Source organism: Tauraco erythrolophus, chromosome 2, assembly GCF_009769465.1.
Source record: "Tauraco erythrolophus isolate bTauEry1 chromosome 2, bTauEry1.pri, whole genome shotgun sequence".
Taxonomy (NCBI): Eukaryota; Metazoa; Chordata; class Aves; order Musophagiformes; family Musophagidae; genus Tauraco; species Tauraco erythrolophus.
This window is the reverse complement of record NC_141466.1, coordinates 120,546,950-120,566,020: the sequence shown is the minus strand read 5'-3', so window position 1 is coordinate 120,566,020 and position 19,071 is coordinate 120,546,950. Positions and strand designations below refer to the sequence as shown.

Below are 19,071 nucleotides of genomic sequence, written 5' to 3'. Positions count from 1 at the left end.
CAGCAGAGCCCTCTCTGCAACTCTACCAAGAGCGGCCGATAGCCACCGAGCCCTTTCCCATCGCTCTCCACCGCCCACTGGCCCCCCGGGAGGATGGACACGAAGGCGACTGGGGCGCGTCAGTATGGGGACGGCCAGAGTAGCTGGTGAAACAGAGCAGTGAGCGAGAAAAGGAGAGGAAGGTGAGGGTCCTGATCTCCGATTACCATCCACCCACCTGCCTTCGCCACTCGGGAACATCCCCTCTGGCCCTGTTGGAGAGAAGCAAGAGATCGGACTGAAGACAAGGGGAAATCAGGAGCTTTCTAAGGATAGAACACAAACCGTTTTCGTCATTGATTTGGGGTTGGTTTGGGTTTTTTTTTGTTTTGGTGTGTGTACAACTAGCATTTTCCCCCTCCCCACGCCCCTCGCCTTTCCACCCCTCCGTGCTTCGGGGATGCACAGCCGCAACCTCGTGTCCGGTGTCCTAAGCCGAGGCTGCGTGGAGCGGCGGGGGCTTTCCTCCTGCCTCGTCCGCCCCCTCAGGCATGCTGTCGTGGTACTCGTAACATTTGCATGAATGAAGTGAACCCTACCTGTATATAGCATCCTATAGCGATAGTCCTTCCAGCCATGTGGGTTGAGCATTGCAGGTACAAGTGTTTTTCTTTTCACTGGGTTTTATTTATTTCAGTTAGTTTAGTTTCACCAGAGGTTTTTGGTCATTCCTTCGTTTCCTCTTAATGGGGGTAAAAGGAGGGAAAGCTGTCCCCGTTTATTGCTCCCCACGCGTGGGTCCACGAGAAGCAATAACAGCCACACGGATGCAGGTTTTCAGGTGAGGAAAACCCGCATCCTAGCGACTGCAGGCTGCGTTCCTGGTGTGGCTGGGGCTTCCCCCCCAGCAGCCAGTCCAGGACATGCAGAAGCTGGTGTGAAGGACTCCACTGGCCGCAGAAGGTTTTACAGAAGGTCCCAGGGAGCCCGAGTGGGATGAGTGGTGTCCGAGCCCAAGGTGGGTGAGCATGGCTAGCTCCCAGCACCTTGCTTGCCTCTGCCTTTATAGCCAGTGGCTGCCTCTAAACTCCCTGCTATTCCCTGTGTCCCTGAAGGTCTAGGGGCAGCCCCCATTTCCGAGCGTTAAGCCATCAGGATCAGTCCCCAAAGCTGGTCCTTTCCCACAGCCATTTGAGGGCAGAATAATTCAGCGTAAGGGCGAAGGGCCGTAATGAGACCTCCCATGCCAGCAAGCATAACCGGGAAGCGTCCCCAAGGAAAAAGGCCACATTTTGCACTGTCCGAATCGGAAATCAATGGGAAAGATGAGACAGGGAGGTGTAATTCAGCATTACCCACGACTCCGGCAGCGCAGGCTGGGGTAGCGGGCCTGAGCAGGTGTGGATGTAGAGCTGCCCTGGGCGCCCAGGGGTGACATTGTGCACTGGTGTTGAGAGATGTCTCCTGACCCTATGCCCTTCGCTGGGCTTTCTGGCATCCCAGCCAGGCGAATGCTCAGCCTGCATGTCCACTGGGGAGCTCTTCCCACCCAGCTGAAAACCACGTCTGACGCTTGCACCATAACCAATTGGCTGCGGGTATTTGTACTCATTTTGAACAATCTGTGGAAATTTTAATTAACCTGTTGTAAGATTTTTCTCTAGGAATATCAAGGTGTGGGGTTTTTTTTTTCTTCTCAAGCCTTTTTTTCACTTTTGATGGGTTCTGTGGATTTTCTTTTTATTTCTCATTGTTTCGGGGGAAGAATCAAACACAGGTGCAGGTTGTTCAGATTTATGATTGCCTTTATGTACGATTATTTCATTTTCATCTGTTTGGCTTCATTGATTTTTCTTTGTGTGTTTTGCCCACCACTATAGGCAGTGAGTCCACTAATTGTGATGATCCTTATCAATGCACAGACAAATAAAGTTTGTAATGATTCCTGATGGATCCAGTAGTGCTCCTGCATATTCTCTATGGAAAATCCATCCCTCCCCTCCCATTGTCTCCCCTTACATTGTACCCATCTCTTCTTTACTCATTAGTTTGCCTTCATTGTGTTTCTGCTGCTGGTGAGGGGCAACAGTGCCTCCACACACTCGCTCTTGCCCCATCTCACGGCTTTCCTCCCGCTCCATCTCCATTGTGCCTCAGGCTGGGTGTGCTGCCGTACAGCCGGGACTCACAGCTCACCGAGCTCTCAGGGGGATGCAGGAAACGACCCAGGGATGAAACTGCAGTGCAACCCTTCTGAGGCCAGGAGTTGCTCCTGTGCTGGGTCTTGCCTGAGACTCAGGGAGAGCCGTGCATGTGCCCCCAAGGTACTTAGCAGCTCTTTCTGCTTGTGCCCTCTAGTTCTATAGAACTGCCCTTGCTCTTGTTCCAGCCTCACGGTGACTTGTGCCAGGCAAAACCACTAGCTAATGATAATGCAAGAGATGCATTATCATGGCAGGGTCCATGGGTGCAAAAGCAAATCTGAGACATCTCACGAGGTCACCAAGCATACTGGGAGCTTGGGCTGCTCTGGGCAGCTGCCTGCTCATGCCCCAGTCCAGGTGCGGTGGGCTGTGTCTGACTCACATGGCTTGACAGAGCTCAGCCAGCACTGAGGAGGAGAAAAGTCTCTAAATTCCCAGGGTTGTGGCTCTGCCCTGTGCTTCATCCAGGATCTGTTGAGCTGTCCCCACATAAACCTTCCCTGCGATGTTTCCAAGCTCCCACTCTTGACAGCTGACCTCAAACACCAGCTTCGGAGACGGGTCCCAGGCAAGTGCTGCCTTCATCTGGCAGAGATCTCCTTGCTCCTCCTCCCGATGAGGCACACGTGCCTGGGGTGCACGCTCTGGGGGTCCTGCCCACACTCCTGCTTATGCTCCGGCCCATGGTCCTGCCCGTCTGCTGCTCGGGGTTGTGATGGGGCTGCACAGCTGGTCAGGTTGGCACCAACAGCAGCGTCTGGCTTTCATGCTCCAGGCTAGAGACATGCCACCAAACAAAAAGAGAGAGGGTAAGAGGTGGTTGGTTCTGCTGCAGCATGACCATGTCTGCAGAGGTCCCAAGGAAGTAAAATTCCTATCTGCCAATGCAAGGGGATGTGTGGCAGAGCCGGTAACTAATGCACTCAGGCAGCCAGAGGGTTTAACGTGATCTCTGGGCCACTCTCGTGAAAACCTGGCCCTTCCCCACACCCTGTGCTGCTTTTTGCCAACTGTGTGGCCAGCCTCACTCTCCCTACAGGTGCTCAGCACCCTCCAGGATGAGCATGGGTCAAGCTTCAATGTTTGCCAAGCCCCGGGCGAACATGGCTGGTCAGGTTTGTGTGCTTTTCCCAGGCAGTGAATTATGAAAGCAAAGCAGCTCTCCTGACTCAGTAATTACATCTACCGAAAGGTGATGTTGGTGTTTTACTCTCATCGTTTGCTTCTTTGGAATGAATTGCAGTCACTGAAGTCATTAACAAGTCAAATGGGACTTGTGGAGCAGCTCAGTTGAACAGGCAGTAAATGACTTCTGCTCACAGAGCTTTCCAAAGGGAATGATGGAGCATTGCTTGCTTAGGACAAGGCCTAAATCACACAGTAAACACCAGCCTTGTTTATGCAATTTTTCTCTGCCAGCCTCATGCTTTTTGGCATCTTTAACGAGCTTATGCAGAGCGTGATGTGTAATTTGCCCACTTGCTTGTGGAGGAGCCACGGGTGAGCAGTGAGCCTTTCAGCCACCTCACCGTGCCAAGGAGGCGAAGGACTGCTCCACCGAGCCCCAGCCACCCGCCTGCATTCGGGAGAGTGTAATGCCTGCTCTTCTGCACCAGCCTCGTCCTCAAACCAGACCCTGCAAGGGCAAAAGCAAACTGCCCTCCTCTGCGAGACACCCACGCCCGGCGGCACACTGCCAGGAGGCAGCAGGAGAGAGCGCAGCCCCCAGCAGGGCACATCTTGCCCCGACGTTCGCCCGCCCCATGGGGCACAAGCCAGGTCCCCGGCCTGGTGCCAGTGCTCTCCCATCTCCTCTTTGTCCCTGCCAACCTCTCCAGCCTCCCTCACAAGGGAAGGGCATCAAGCACCTCCAGTAAAGCCCTAGGCTCTGGGAGGTTGCCAGAAATAGCGCTTCAAACGCTCGGCCTCCATCCATCCTGTGCCCCAGCTGCTCTCACCCCCTCTTATCACTGCACTAGCTGAAGACAAAACTTGCCATGGAAAAGGATGCAGCGCAGTGCAAAGGACATTCAGAGGTGGACATCCAAATAGCTCAACAGGCCACTGCAACACACATGGGGACAAAGGGAAGGAGCACACGGAGCAGTGACAGCCCCAAGCATCTCAGCAAAACCGTACCCCCAGCTCTTCAGGGGCCGACAGGAGAGGAGGCAAATCCCAGCCACAACCTGAACACACAGAAAAGGTGCAAAAGGGCCAGGGACTCTGCAGGTCCCTGGTGCTAGCGGGAGCCACACGCCTGCAGCCCACACAGCCTACCCAAACTGACTGCACCCGTGTCAGGGCAGCACGGGAGCTGCTCACTCCAGAGATGCAAATTCCTCATCTCCAAACAATGCGCCCACCCATGCATCACCCATTCCCAGGTGGCCTGCAGTGGCTCTGGGATGAGGGGAGATTGCAAGGCTCATTTGTGCATCTTTCTCCCCGCTTTCATTGCTTCCTTAAAGGACAAAAGGGAAAAGGGAGGCTTTGAGCCCTTTCTGGTCACGAGCCTGGATGCAGACTATAAACTCACGGTGCTATTTCTGCTGCGGGCAGGGAGGGGAGAACCAGAGCCTGTGTGTTATTGTTACAGCTATTTTTAAATGCTTGGGTAAGAATCAAGTGCAAGAGTATTGGGGGCCATATACATAACTAAGGAGGAGGCTCAGCTGCATTCCAGGAGGGGCAGAGCTAAGCATAGCCAGAAAGTGATGGAGAAACACAAAAGATGGAAAGCTTAATGCCAGAGGGTGTCTCTGCATTATTTTTCTGTAGGCTTTGGCACCCGGGCCCATCTGGGGAAACATGTTTGCAGAGCACCGAGAACCTCTCTGGCCTCTCTGAGCACACAATGACCAACCACACACATCCATACACATGCACAGCCGCAGAAAAGCCTGTTTATCTTGTAAAAAATTGACTCGCGCAGGAAAGCATCCAGAGGCATCTGTATTCTTGCAAAAAGCACCAGGGGACAATAAATACAGTGAGATTCCTCACCTTTTAAGGACTCGAGCCTTCCTCCTTTTGGAACTGGAGGTACCAAGAGCCTTTCGCCAGCCAGCAACACCCCTCACACAGACGGGAAGGGACGTTGCAATGGAAAGGGACCCATCTGGCCAAGCAGGAGCTGTTATCCGCAAAGATAGCCAGAAGATTGCAGTTGCTAGCGGGATTCGCTGTCTACAGCACATCCCTGAGAGCATCCAAGGGGTCTCCGCACCGTCTTGCCTTTTGTCTGGAGCATCCTGAGAATGGCCAGCCCTGCCCTTGAGCACCCAGTGCCCCCAGGGTGGCTCATCGCTCTCTCCTGCAGGACCTGCACCCTCCCTTGGCTCCTTCCCACCCTCCCAAGGTGAACATCAGCTTTGGACTCCTCTCCCTGGAAGTGTGAAAGAGGGCACTGAGGTGCATGCTGTTCCCAAAGCAGGTGCTGGGGAGCACTGCTGGGCAGTGGAGCTGGGTGCTGCCGGTGGGATGTCCAGCATCAGAGGGCACGGGGAAGGTAGAATTGTCATGGGGTCCCACCCAGACCTGGAAACCCCCTTTTAGGCACTGCCACAGTATATCCCCTTGCCCCAGCTGCCGTGGCTACAGACATGCATCTTGATTTCTGCACAGCTATAGCACAGCCTCCAGCTTTTTTGGCTGTCTGTGGGCACCAACCCCAGGCAGTATTTTTATCTATTTGATTCAAAACAGCACTTGATCTGTTGTATTGCACTGCAACAGCTCTCTGCCCTTCTCAGTACGCACACCCCACCCCAACAGCGAGCATTTCTAGGTAGTGATGGGAAGGAGTATTAGCAATGCACCAGGAGCATATGCTACCCAGCGTTGAGGTACTCCAGCATCCTCCTGAGCCATCTCGATGCCCCAGAATGGCCATCTGCGCACAGGGATAATCCAGCTTGGGGCTTGCTCTGTGCTGGTGCCCCCGTGGAGCCTCTTCGCATGCCCTCCTCCTTCAGGGACCCTGCAGCCAGGCCTTTTCTGTCCCTCCTGCCCCACAACTGGGGGCTTCCCATGTGGCATGAGTCTCCTCTCTCACTGGACCAAACAGCAATGCTTGTTAGCTCAGGCTTGCTGTCTGTATCTCAGAGAAAAGATTAACTGCTCCAAAAGACATCTTGGACTTGAGCTCCTGCAAGCAGAGGATCGTGCAAGTCTTCATGCAGAAGATGCAAACATCAGCATGCTGAGCCCTTCCTGTTCATCACCCAGGCACCATTACGGCCACCCTCCGCAGGCACTGGTTTTATTGTGCTGCTGTCCTTCACTCATGAGCTTTTGGAAGATTAAACATTTCTGCTGAATTTCCACTGTTATCAAGTCCCACAGATGGTCCAAATACATCCCCACCCCAACCCTGCTTCTATGCTTCCAGAGAAAACTAATTGCTTTAATAGGAGGTTCAAGGTCCACCCAAACTCCTTTCTTTCAAAATGGAGCCTATTCTTGGTGCTCTAAATATTCTAAAACTTACCTACCTGCCTACAAAACTTTCCTGCTGCCGCCTAAAACAGGTAGAGTTTAAAAGTCAAGCAAGTTGCAATGGCTCGGGATGCTTATCCACACTCAGATCTCCTAAACCCTTGCAGGACATGAGAGACTGTCATAAGGCTCACTCTCTGCAGCTCCTGACCTCTCTGTTGAGGTTGGATTTATTTCTTCTCCTTTATTTCTAACTCAGACGAGTCCCTTACGGATGACGGCAGGGTTAGACCTGCGTGGAGTACAGCCTTGCTCTGTTTTCTTGACAAACATTGCGGTGGCAGTCCATGGCACTGTCATCCCCAGGAACGTGTGCCCCTCTGCCCCAGCCCACAGCCCCTGGCAGGCTCCTCGCCTACAGAAACGTGAGTTTCCTTGCAGAGATACTTAGAAACGTGGAGAGTTACTGAGTGACCATAAAATTCCTGCACCAGCACAGGATAGATTGGATCCTGGTGGTGCGAATGTGCCCAAGGTTGCTATCAGGTTTATTTGGGAATATTAATGAAATCTTTTGCAAACTAGTGGCTCCTAGGGAGGTGCACAGCCAGTTTTCTCCTTGCTCGCTGTAATGCTGGGATGGCTCCCTTGCTTTCAGCTACAGCCCTGTGCACTGCCCTTGCAGTAAGAGCTGTGATTAGACGCCCTTTGGCTGAGCTCCCCCTGTTCGGATGAAAACGAACCAATGCCTGTTGTGTCTTCATTTGTTTGCCCCATGTTGCCTCCTTCGTCTTACGAGCTCTTGAGAAAATGTCCTCACACAGCGAGCTATGCAGGAAACCTGCTTGTCTTGCTCTTGATCAGGAAACAGGCACTATTTCTGGCAGCTCCAGAGAGCAAAAGATTGCAATAATACCTTTTACGTTATAGTTACTATGTTAGTAGGAAAGAAAATGTTTATTTTTTCCTTGATGACAACTCAACATCTGGCAACACTTGTCCAGGTTCTTTTTTTCTGTAACGCATTAAGCATTAGGAGGCACAGCTCTGCAAATAACCCAGCTTTCAAGACTACCTGTTGAGGATATTGTTCAGCAATCCAGCAAAGTGGTTTTATTTGTGGATGGAGGGGAGAAATTGGTGAATTCTCCTGAGCTTCCTAGCTCCTGCTGGAAGAAATACATACATGCTGGTAAAAGCCACAAAATGTCAAGTTTGGTACAACACAGCCCTCTGTATTCCAGGTCTCGGTGCCAAAGAGACGTGGCATGAGGTTGTAAAATCAAAACCATGACTCCTGAAGACCGCTCAGCAGTGATGGGCATCTTTATACCTGCCACAGTCCTAGGAGATCCTGAAAGGTCTCAGGTACACCTGGTGTTCACCAGGTGTGAACGTCACTGTTAATCAAGCAAGAAGAGGACACGGACAACACCATGTGCTACCTCCTCCACCCTCATCAAACAAGTCCAGGGGATATTCCCAGCAAGAAGCAGTCAGACTGCCAGGGAGCAAAGCAGTCGCTAGGAAGGCTCACACATCCCAAAGGCAGCAGGTTCCCATGGGACTCTCTCCATGCTGCTCTCCGCATCACTGCCACAGCGGGCAGAGCCACTCGCAGCTCAGCATCCTTTGAGCAGAGCCAAAGGAGAGGCCTGTGCTGCCCATCCTTGTTCATGTGAGCATCAGCCTTGATTTCAGCCAGAGGTGCCTGCAGGGAGTGGCCATAACATTCTGAAGAAGAGGGAAATGACATGGGAATTAGTCAAAAAACAACGGTAGCAGTAATTTAGAACTGTTACTAATTTTCTGCTGTAATGAAGTGGTCCGATTATCTCAATGCTTGTGTGACCACTCCAGTTCTCAAAAGCCATTTCTGTACACTTGAAATGTGGGGAAAGCAACTGCTCCTCATTCTAGAGTAGAAAACAGGCTGTTGCTATGATCTTGGAGAGGACATAAACACATCTATCTTGGCAGAGATGTAATTCAAATCAGTAGCTTCTTCCACTGTCCCACTCAGGAGTGGAGGGACGCTCGAGCAGGGAGCCGGCAGCTGCCTGCGCAGTCTGTCCTGGGGACGCTGGATGCTCCCCATGGATGAGACAGCCCTGTAATGGCAGGACACAAGGGAGAAAGAGCTCAAAATGGCTCTCTGGTCCTAAAAAGTGAGAGGAACAGTGGCTAGATGCATCCCATGCGACACAGCAGGCAGCAGGCGTGGGGTGCTGGGGCACAGGTAACCCACCTCACGGGCACCCCATGTCAGGGTGGTGGCTGGGGACGGCACTGCCTAGGCAAGGTTGTCCTCTGGTATTTTTGATGTGCTCCAAAAACGACGGCTCACGCTTTCCTGCTCTCCTCTGACAGCAGCCACTGTTCCCCTGCTCTGCAGCCCAACAGGAGCTCCCCATCACCCCGGGAGCAGCACAGGGGAGGCAGGCAGGAAGGAGGCTGCCACCACCCTTCCTGACGCACCTGAAGCACCCCTGAGCCCAGCAACCCACCACAGTCACCCCTCACGTCCTGTGTCACCCATCATCCCGTGCGTCTGCCTCCTCCACAGCCGCAGGGCGCTCTAGGGCAGACACATCTTGTGCAAATCCCAATCGAGAGAGAGCGAGAGACCCCTGGAAGCCAGGGCACCACCTGGTCCCCCCGTGCTGGGGATGGGACAGGCAGAGCCAAATTTTTCCCAAGTGGGGCTGAAAGGAGAGTTTGAAGAACAACTGGCTTAGCTGGATACCAACACCAGAGTATGGGTGATAAATCCAACCCCACCTTCCCTTTGCCGCCTGCCCCGCACCGGGTGCCGTCAGCCAGCGCTGCCCTCGCACTGCGAAGCCTCTGCGCCAGTGGGTCAAAGTTGAGGGTCGCCCCTGGGCTCAGCAGCTGAAGACTCCTGATCTCTCTGTCTCTCTCGTGGTTCCTCATAAGTTCAATGGCACAATGCAGCTACAGTATTTGAAAAGCCATAATATTTGTTGGTACGACTCTTTTATTACCTTCGATTTATATATATTTGTTGATAAAAGAAGTCATCTTGGGAGACGCTTGTAGTCTACTGGGAAATAATTATCTGATGCTGTATATTCTGTACATGTTGTATAAACAAAGCTAAATATTTGAATCAAAATGTTTGGTGGACTTGGTAGCGCATGCTGGCAGGGGAAGCTGGGACTGGGCGAGCCCCCTCCTGGGGCCACCAGAGCTCAGGCTCAGGGTCCACCAGCGGTGTCACCATCCCGCTGGGGTCCTGGCCAAAGCCCGGGGCAGGATCAGGCCACAGCATGAGGGCGAAGCTTGTGGCTCCCTGGGTGCTTTTTCACACGCAAGGGTGAAAGGAGATGACTTTGCAGGCAAAAGCGGACATGCTTGAGCTCCCTCCTGGGGATAAAGCACAGGACTGGGTACGGCTTTGCTTGTCAGAAACTCTCAGCACACCAAGCCCGGCGTTGCCCACCCGATTCTCTCCTGCCCAGGGTGGAAACCCTTCGGCTGACGTCTAGCGCCACATCTCTAAGCCTTATGGTCAGAGGGAGACGATTCTCTGCCGGGGGGGTGTCTGGCGGCAGCAGAGACTGGCTCTGAGCATCCGGCTCCTCCGACTCGTTTCCGTACTAATCCCGTGCATTGGCACCAGCTGCCCTCCCCGGCACGTTTTACAACAGCAACGAGCTGTGATCTTCTAACCTGACACATGCTGTTAGAAAACCTGTTTCATATTTTCTGTGATATCAATCTACAACTTTTGAAATCATTGGAGACAGTTGTGGTAGCCTAAAAATTGTGCTGAGCTCATATATTTTTATATTTGTGGTGTTTTCCTATTAATACAGAGTAGTGAACCAGTAACCCTATAGCTTAAAGTGAACTATTCAAAATAAATATACGACTGCATAAAATATTTGTAAAAATAATTTATTTGAAATATTCTGCCAAAGATAGCTCTCTAATGCTCTGTAAAATGTCATTTCTCTCTTTTTGCTCTGAATGTCATTGTGAAAGCACCTTTCTCCCCACTATCTTTTGAAGATTTGCTTTTTTGTATCTTTAAGGGCAAAGAAATATGACAATGATTTTTTTACTGGAGCAGTAAATAGAGTAGTAGGGAGGCACGAGACAACTTTGCAACAGTGATAAACGGGATCCAGTAACAATCGCTCTGACAGTCGGGTTTCTCCTGTAGTTCCTCTCGCAGACAGATGGGTTTCGAAGCCCAGGACAGTTCTGTAGTAGGAAGGTCTCAACTGTGGCTGCTGCTGCTTGCTGCTGCGTAGCCCACCTGGAGGAGAGAAATGTCTCGACCACCCATTTGCAGGCTGGGGGCATTTGGACCCCCTCCACAGGTAACTGCTGCTTTTTCATTATTTATACGCACCACACCTTTATTAGCCCTTCATAGACCCTGTGGCATGTGGGTCACTCTCACTCAGGGCTTTGCGGGGCTTCAGCCCAACAAGGTCTGGCCCCCTCCAAAGCCATTCCCACAGTGCAGCTGGCACCAGCAGCAGCCTCAACCCCGTGGCAGGAGTAATCCTGCTGATGCCCAGATCTGTCCTCTTCCCAACGTGGACACACAGGCAGCGGAGACCCAGGCACCGCAGGACATGATACCTTAGCAAGAGGATCAGTCCCTGCAGGTACACAGTTGAACAGGGGGATGTACGGCCCTTTATCAGGGAGAACCTGCCCAGATTAGTCTGTTCAGAAATTACAAATCTTTTTTATAGGGAAAAATCTTATTTCCTTTCTTCATTTCTTCTACATGAAGCATTTTCAATGCTAGGAAAAGCCTTCATTACCTTCTGTGATCTCCAAGTCTCTTGCAGCGGAAATACATCCTCAGCCACATCTGTTAGGCTCCACCATATCAGAGAGATTGTTGGCTCAGGTTTGGGTTTTTTTTTTTTTGCTTCTGAGCAGATTTGCAGCTTCTTAAATTTCTTAGTTGTAAAGATTTGGAGGAATTAGTTGGTAATACAGAAATGAAGGCCTCGTTCCAGCAAATGGGCTTCTGTGGGTAATTCAACTGTTGACTCCCCAAAGGTCAGGCACGTGTTTAAGTAAATGCTTTATCAGACAGGTGCCCAGAAATGGAGAAGTGAAATGCACTTTCCAAGCCATGAGGTGTGTATGGTGTGACAGAAGCACCGCCGTCCATCAGGTGTGGGTGTCACGCGACGGCACGGTAAAGCACGCAGCACGGCGTGCAGCTGTGGGAACCGTGTGCCAGTGGATTCTTGTTCCTCTGTGCAAGGAGCTCTCTGAATCCGGGGTTACGTAGTTGCTGTAGCACAGGGAAATGCGAGTGAGCTGGGGAAGACAATTGTGAGAAGAATTGGATTTCTGATCACTGTGCATTTTGTTAATTAGTGACTTCAAATAGTTTTATTTTTACCTAAAACAGATAATCTTTATTCCAGTAAAGACAACTGTTGACTTGAGATATATATATATGTATTATTTGAATGGTTTATATCCTGTTCCTCTAACTACATAAAATGGAAACATGTTGCAAGTTGTGTCATTCCAATGTACAAAATAAATGACTTTTCCCTGCATGCTGCCTGGGTATGTTGTGATTTGAATTAAGAGTTATATTTGAATTGCCTTATTCAAGAGGTTGTATGTTACCTAACTGGGGAATGACCTGACACTGTTCATCACATTACATGTGCACTTGATGCTGTGTTATGTCAAATTCAGATGAGATGTCTGTCATCTGTGTATTTTGTGGGAGACCTTTTATCTTGTTAAACTGTGATATGTAAACCTCTCATTGCCTGAAATAGTCAGAGTTGTATAAATCAGTGTCTTCAGCTGTTTTCATAATTTTATCACATTTCCTAACACAAAATATAGATGTTTGTAAATTCTTCATTCATTTTGTCTATTTTTATGTATGAGGCTTTTTTAATCTGGCAAAGGGGTAAGATAATGCAGCTTCCCTTGAATTTTTCAGTCAAGGCTCAGTTACATTTCTGTCCCTCGGCGAGGTGCAACAACCAGTTTTTGGTAGCTGCAATCGGAATTAGGGACATATGTTTATTGCTCTTACCTTTTCTGGCTGAGATGGGCCATTATCACTGCAGAACACAATGATTAATGCAAACCAAGCATGATGCTTCTGTAGTGACAGCCCTCTGGGAACCAGGTGCTTTACAGCTTCTTCAGGCCCCACACCTCCGCTGTGTCGCAGGCTGAGTGGTAAGGGAGAGGGTAGATGTCCCTGCCACAGCCAGACAGTCAGGAGAAGAGAGGGGAGAGATGCTGCTTCCTAATCCTGGCTCCAAGGTGCTTTTTCTCCTTACACAAGACACCTCAAAACCGTGCCCTCCTGCATGACGCCCCAGCCATAAAACTGCACCTCGTCCATCCAGTAACCCGACAGCTGCAGCACGTCTCTGAAGACAAACGTCCCGTTGTGACACTGCATTGTACAAAATCCCCCACGACAGCTGCTCCTACAGTGTCTACTGAATCATAGAATAGAATCATAGAATCATAAAATGGTTTGGGTTGGAAGGGACCTCAAAGATCATCTAGTTCCAACCTCCCTGCCATGGGCAGGGAAACCCTCCACTACACCAGGTTGCCCAAAGCCTCATCCAACCTGACCGTGAACACTTCCAGGGATGGGGCATCTACAACTTCTCTGGGCAACCAGTTCCAGTGCCTCACCACCCTCTGAGTGAAGAATTTCTTCCTTATATCTGATCGAAATCTCCCCTCTTTCAGTTTAAATCCATTGCCCCTTGTCCTATCACTACACACCCTTGTAAAAAGTCCCTCTTCAGCTTTCCTATAGGCTCCCTTTAAGTACTGGAAGGCTACAATAAGATCACTCTGGAGCCTTCTCTTCTCCAGGCTGAACAGTCCCAACTCTCTCAGCCTGTCTTCGTAGCAGAGGTGCTCCAGCCCTCGGATCATCTTCGTGGCACTCCTCTGGACCCGCTCCAGCAGCTCCATGTCCTTCTTGTGCTGGGGACTCCAGAGCTGAACACAGTATTCCAGGTGGGGTCTCACGAGAGCAGAGTAGAGGGGCAGAATCACCTCCCTCAACCTGCTGGCCACGCTGCTTTGGATGCAGCCCAGGATGCAGTTGGCTTTCTGGGCTGCCAGTGCACATTGCCGGCACCTGTTCAGCTTCTCATCCACCAGCACTCCCAAACCCTTTTCCTCAGGGCTGCTCTCAAGCCATTCTCCGCCCAGCCTGTACTTGTGCTTGGGATAGCTCAACATGAGCCAGCAGTGCGCTCATGCGGCCCAGAAAGCCAACCACATCCTGGGATGTATCAAGAGAAGCGTGGTCAGCAGGTCAAGAGAGGTGATTCTCTTTCTCTACTCTGCTCTTGTGAGACCCCACCTCAAATACTGCGTCCAGTTCTGGTGTCCCCACCATAAGAGAGACATAGATCTGTTGGAGCCAAGAAACAGGTCTCTTTGGGGAACAGAACTCCAGAAGCCCATCTCCAGCTCTCAGCTGACTGCAGTATTTCTGGGCATTTTCCCTCCATGCCTAAAATGCCAAATAAAACAGTTGTTGAGAGCATTAAAATACTCTTTCCAGAGCCAGCCACAGTCCCTGCTCAGTTGTACAGGTGCCACATTGGCCTAAACACAAGCAGCACAAACGTTTCAGGCATACAAAACCGTACTGAGGTTTATCAATCGTGGTGTAAAAGTCCACTCCTCCAGGTTTTGACTATCGCTGCATAACCACGCTGTATGAAACGCTGGGCATTTTTTAGCTCTAGTAACCATAGAAACACGTGGTCAGGGAAGTAAATTCCTGGAGCAGGACAAGCTGTGGCCCTGGCTTATTGATTCCCTTTCCAAGGCTTTGAGTGCTAAAAAATTTCCTGTCTCATCCAGAAACACACCTCACATTCTTTTGGTTTTCCTCCCTTTAGTTTTGGCAAGCTTCAGGTTTGAAGGATGCTGCTGGTGAAGGGGAGATGGATCGGGAAGGAGTAGGGAGTACAGAAAGGACGTTGTCAGAGGGACAGTTCTGTGCAGCGCCCCAGAGAAGACCAGAAAGAGGAATGGTGAAGCCAATTTTGCTACAGGCGCTCCCCCCCCCTTTTTTTTTTTTTTTAAAGAGGGGAGTAAAAATGCTAATTTTTGCCTTATCCACTCGGGGGCTCTCAGTGTGACCCCAAAAGTGTTGTGGTAATGCCTCTCATTCCCTACTCTCATCGCTGCTGCTGGAAGGCACCACCTGGAAGTCACAGGCTCAGCACCAACCAGCAGGAGAGGCAGAGACCCCACAGCTCTCGGTGGGCTCCTCACCGCGTCCCAGCGCTGGAACCCCTCACCCCGGCTCCCATCATTTTAACCTGCTGTGTCCTTGGCCCTGCTGGCCCCGAGGTGCCCCTGCAGGGCCTTGTATGGCCCCGGGTGTGCAGGACATCCCCAGGGACAGGGATGGGGATGAGGCTCACCACAGCACACCTGACCGAGCACGGGGGTAGCCCTGCTCCAAGATAAAGCCCAGCTGGGCCCCTCCAGTTGCTGCTCCGGTCGCTCTCGGCCTGGAGAGGTTACCCTGGGGTGGGAGGCCAAAAAAGTCAGCAAGGGGAAAAGCGATGTTTCAAAGTAAGCCTCAAGACAGGGGTGTATGAGGAGAGGGGATGAGCGGGGCTCGTCCTGCCCCAGCGTGGGGTTGGCGCTTCCCTCCGCCCAGCTCCGTGGGGGGGGTCTCCAGGCAGGGACGCAGGCGCTGGCGCTCGGCCGGTGCTGGGGCGGTGGCGGAGCTGCCTGCCCTGCCCGGTACGGGCTGCTAAAGAGGTGCCCAGGGCCGCAGGGCAAGGTGCTGGGCCGGGCAGGGGTGAGCCCTTCCGCAGCCTTTCCCGGCCGGGGGCGCGGGGGCTGCTCTGGCTCTGGCGCCCGGGTTCGCAGCCCTCAGCTGCGGGAGACCCGCCGCAGCGGCGGCAGCGGCCGAGACCGGGCCCAACTCGCTGCACGTAGCGCCGGCGCGTGAGGCCCGCGGGAGGCCCCGCCCCCGGCCGGCACTGGCGGAGGAGCGGGCGGGTTTCCCGCGCGCGCGGCGGCATGGCGGGGGAGCGGGCGATGGGGCTGGTGCGGGAGCTGCACCGCGCCGCGGGCGGGTACCTGCCGCCCTTCCGTGTGAGCGGGGCCGGGCCGGGGGCGGTGGGACGGGCCCCGGTGGTGGCGCGCTCTCACCGACCGCGTCCGGTGTTGCAGGCCGAGGGGCTGCGGCAGGCGCTGGAGGAGATGCGGGCGCTGTACGAGCGGAACCAGGCGGACGTGTGAGTGTCGCGCCCCATCCCGGGACGGCGCTGTCCCGGCCATGCCCCCCCGGCCGGCCCGCACCTCTGTATCGTGGGTCATCCTTCTCGTTTTTCCTCTCCTCCAGGTCCGAAGCGAAGTCGGGACGGACGGACCTGATTTTCCTCATCCGGTTTCGGCACTGCTGCCTGCTCCGAAACCAGCGCTGCGTCCTGGCCTACCTGTGAGTGCAGCGGGGGGAGGCGAGGGGGCTGCCGCCGCCCGCCGGGGGCACGGAGCGCCGGTTCATCCCCGCCGGCACAGGGTGCAGCCCCGGAAAGAGTCCCCGAGTGCTGGGCACCTCGGCCCAGGCGAGCGGCTCCTCCGCGAGGTGCGGCGCGTCCCTCTTGTGTCTTCGTTTCTGGTACCACCAAGCGCCAGCACAAAGAGAAGGCCATGTTTCCTCCTGCTCTTTAAAAGTTTTAATTCCTGGATGTGCCAAAAAATCACCTCCTTTGAAGGAAGACGAGTGGAACGACCCAAGTTTTTCCTCTCTGCTTTTAGGAGTCTTGCTGGGGGATATCCCCAGCACTCACCTCAGCAGAGGCGCTGGTTTTGTCTCCTTGTTTCCTCCCCCAGGTACGACCGGTTGCTGCGGATCCGAGCGCTAAGGTGGGAGTACGGCAGCGTCCTGCCAAACACCATCCAGTTTCACATGTCAGCTGAGGAAGTGAGTCAGCCTTGTCTTAAACTCTCTCTTTCCCCCTATTCCTCCTGAGGGATTATCTAGTAGAGTCAAAATAGAGTAGAATTCTCCTTCTTCACTATAAACATGACACTGAAATGTGCCTTTCTGTAAATACTGATTTGTTTATTCACTGTGTATGGATACAGTCCCATATGGATAACGAGTGCAGGTGATGCTTGGTGTTTTTAAGGATCAAGTGGTCACTAGATCAGACTTAGAGCCAGCAGAACTAGGTCTTCACATGCTGCTCTCAAATGCCATCTCTAGATGTACAGAGCTGCTAACATTAGCAGCAAGTGTCCTGAATCCAGATTGCTCTGCCTCTGGGGTAGTTTCTCCCTTTGGAAGAGCTTGCGTTCACCTTGGCTGGCATAAACATGCTTGGGAGCAGTGGTCTGAAAGCACAAATAAACTAGATCTCACTCGTCAGAGACCTGTCTTTCAGCATTAGCTGCTCAGCTTTTCCTGAGGGATCGCTGTTCATGTCTGCAGGTGGAGTGGTTCAATCGGTACAAAAAGTCTCTGGCGACGTACATGAGGTCAGTAGGAGGAGAGGAGGGGCTGGACCTTACACAGGACATAAAACCTCCTAAAAGCCTGTACATTGAGGTAAGTGCAAGATTAGTGGTTTCTGTCTGTGAAAAAACATTTTGCCCAACAATCTTTTTTTTTTCAGAGAATTTCACCCTCGTCCCAAGTCAGAAGGTCATCAAGCAAAGCTTTCCAGAGCACCAAAGCTTCCACCAGCTTCTGCGTTTTACTCTTTACACTCTGCCAGCAGTTTACTCCCTCTTCTACTGAGGGCTCAAAGTATATTGAAAGATGGCATTTCTAGTCCGCGGGGAACTGGTGTGGTGGGGTGAGCAGTCTGAATTCCAGTGAGAAGTTTATGTAGCATTTTGCAGAAACTTAATCAGCTCTCAGATCAACTAGAAACCTTGTTCCCCTGTTAAGGATTGTTAACTGGTTTTCTTTGTTGTGATTTTAAATGGACCCTGATGGATGAGACTATAAATAGTTTTACTCAATTGATACAACAAAGCAAGAGCATGTGAGAAATCGGAGTCAAGTAGCTCAAGTGCTCTGTTCTGATGTTCTCTTCAAAAGAACATGTAGTGACAATCAACCTGCTCCTTAATACAATTTCGCTGTTAACAGACTGGCATTTTCTGGTATGTGTGTGGGGAGGTTCTCCTGGAAATGCTGCTGCTGCTGTTGCCCAGCAGCTGTTCTTGTGCTGCTCCTCCTCTAGTCTCTGTGGAGGGCTGGGCTGATCTGCTTGTTGGTGCTTCTTGCTCAAGGCAGAGGCAGGAAGAGAATGTCAGGTAGAGTCCACAGACCATGGGATCAGTCCAGTTCTGCGGTTCCAGGTCTGCTCTGTATTGAGGCTCAAGCAGGCGGGTAGGAAAGTGCGCATGCTTACAGTTCTGGGGCATGTGTTGTAAGTCAGCAGTGATGTCTAGTGTTTCCTATGGGAGATGTGATCATCTGAGAGCTGCGTTTCCGCTTTGCAGGTGCGGTGTTTAAGAGACTATGGGGAATTTGAAATCGATGATGGTACCACTGTCCTGTTGAAGAAGAATAGCCAGGTACAAGAGAGTGTGATCTGTTGTTCTCTTCCTTCCCTTTCACTCCCACGACATCCCCCTTCTTATCCCACGTTCGCAGCATGTCACAGTTCCTGCACACACGGCTCCTTGCACGTGCTGCAAGCTGTCTGCGTGGCCCAGGACTGTAGCTCAGCTCTGCCTGATCTGGTAACGTGATGCAGGGGGCATACAGCGCAACAAATAGAGCTCGCTCTGCGCAGCAACAAATCCAGTCTGCCTAGGTTTCAAGGAAGGTTTGTCTGTGTTTCTGTGCAGCACTTTCTACCCCGCTGGAAATGCGAGCAGTTAATCAGACAAGGAGTCCTGGAGCACATTATGTTATAAGCACGCAGGACAGAAGGGACACCTTTGCTTGGCGGCCTGCCCACAACAGAGACTGAACTCTGGTGTGTGCAAGACTTCAGACACCTCAGAATTTCTGCAGTGGGCATCCTGCCACTCCTTTTAACGGCATTTGATACCTGACACGAAGACCAGCCCTGCGTTTAGAAAGTATGCAAACCACATTGGCCAGCTCTTCCAAGACCAAAGGGTTGCATACTGGAAATGTAATGATCCAGGGAATCCAGCACAGTGGGGGGTGGCACTGGAGGTGCAGGGGTGGGGAGGGGGTATTATCCAAGCCCCACAGCTACAAGAAGGTTTTGTGAATGCGTTTTTGTTTGGAGCAGTTAGTTGTTCACACTGCGCATGTGGGAGTAGGAAACAAATTGGCTGGGCTCTGGAAGCCAGGAGAGCGCCATGGTCGCTAAATAAAGAACTGCTACAGTCTTCAATTTAGTGTTTTTGTTCATTGAACACTCTGACCTGGCTCTCTGGCCCAACCCATCTTGAGGGCTGGGTGATCTGCAGGGTG

At 52.0% G+C, this 19,071-nt stretch overlaps 1 protein-coding gene across 1 annotated transcript; it reads left to right on the top strand.

Annotated features, from left to right (window-relative positions):
* Positions 1-15,680: 15,680 nt before the first annotated feature.
* GINS1 (GINS complex subunit 1) lies at positions 15,681-18,560 on the top strand. Its single transcript, XM_086630675.1, has 7 exons — positions 15,681-15,755; positions 15,834-15,898; positions 16,006-16,101; positions 16,497-16,587; positions 17,098-17,214; positions 18,120-18,194; positions 18,471-18,560. The coding sequence occupies exons 1-7, from the start codon at positions 15,681-15,683 to the stop codon at positions 18,537-18,539; spliced, it is 588 nt and encodes a 195-aa protein (XP_086486801.1). The 3' UTR covers positions 18,540-18,560.
* The last annotated feature ends 511 nt before the right edge of the window (positions 18,561-19,071 follow it).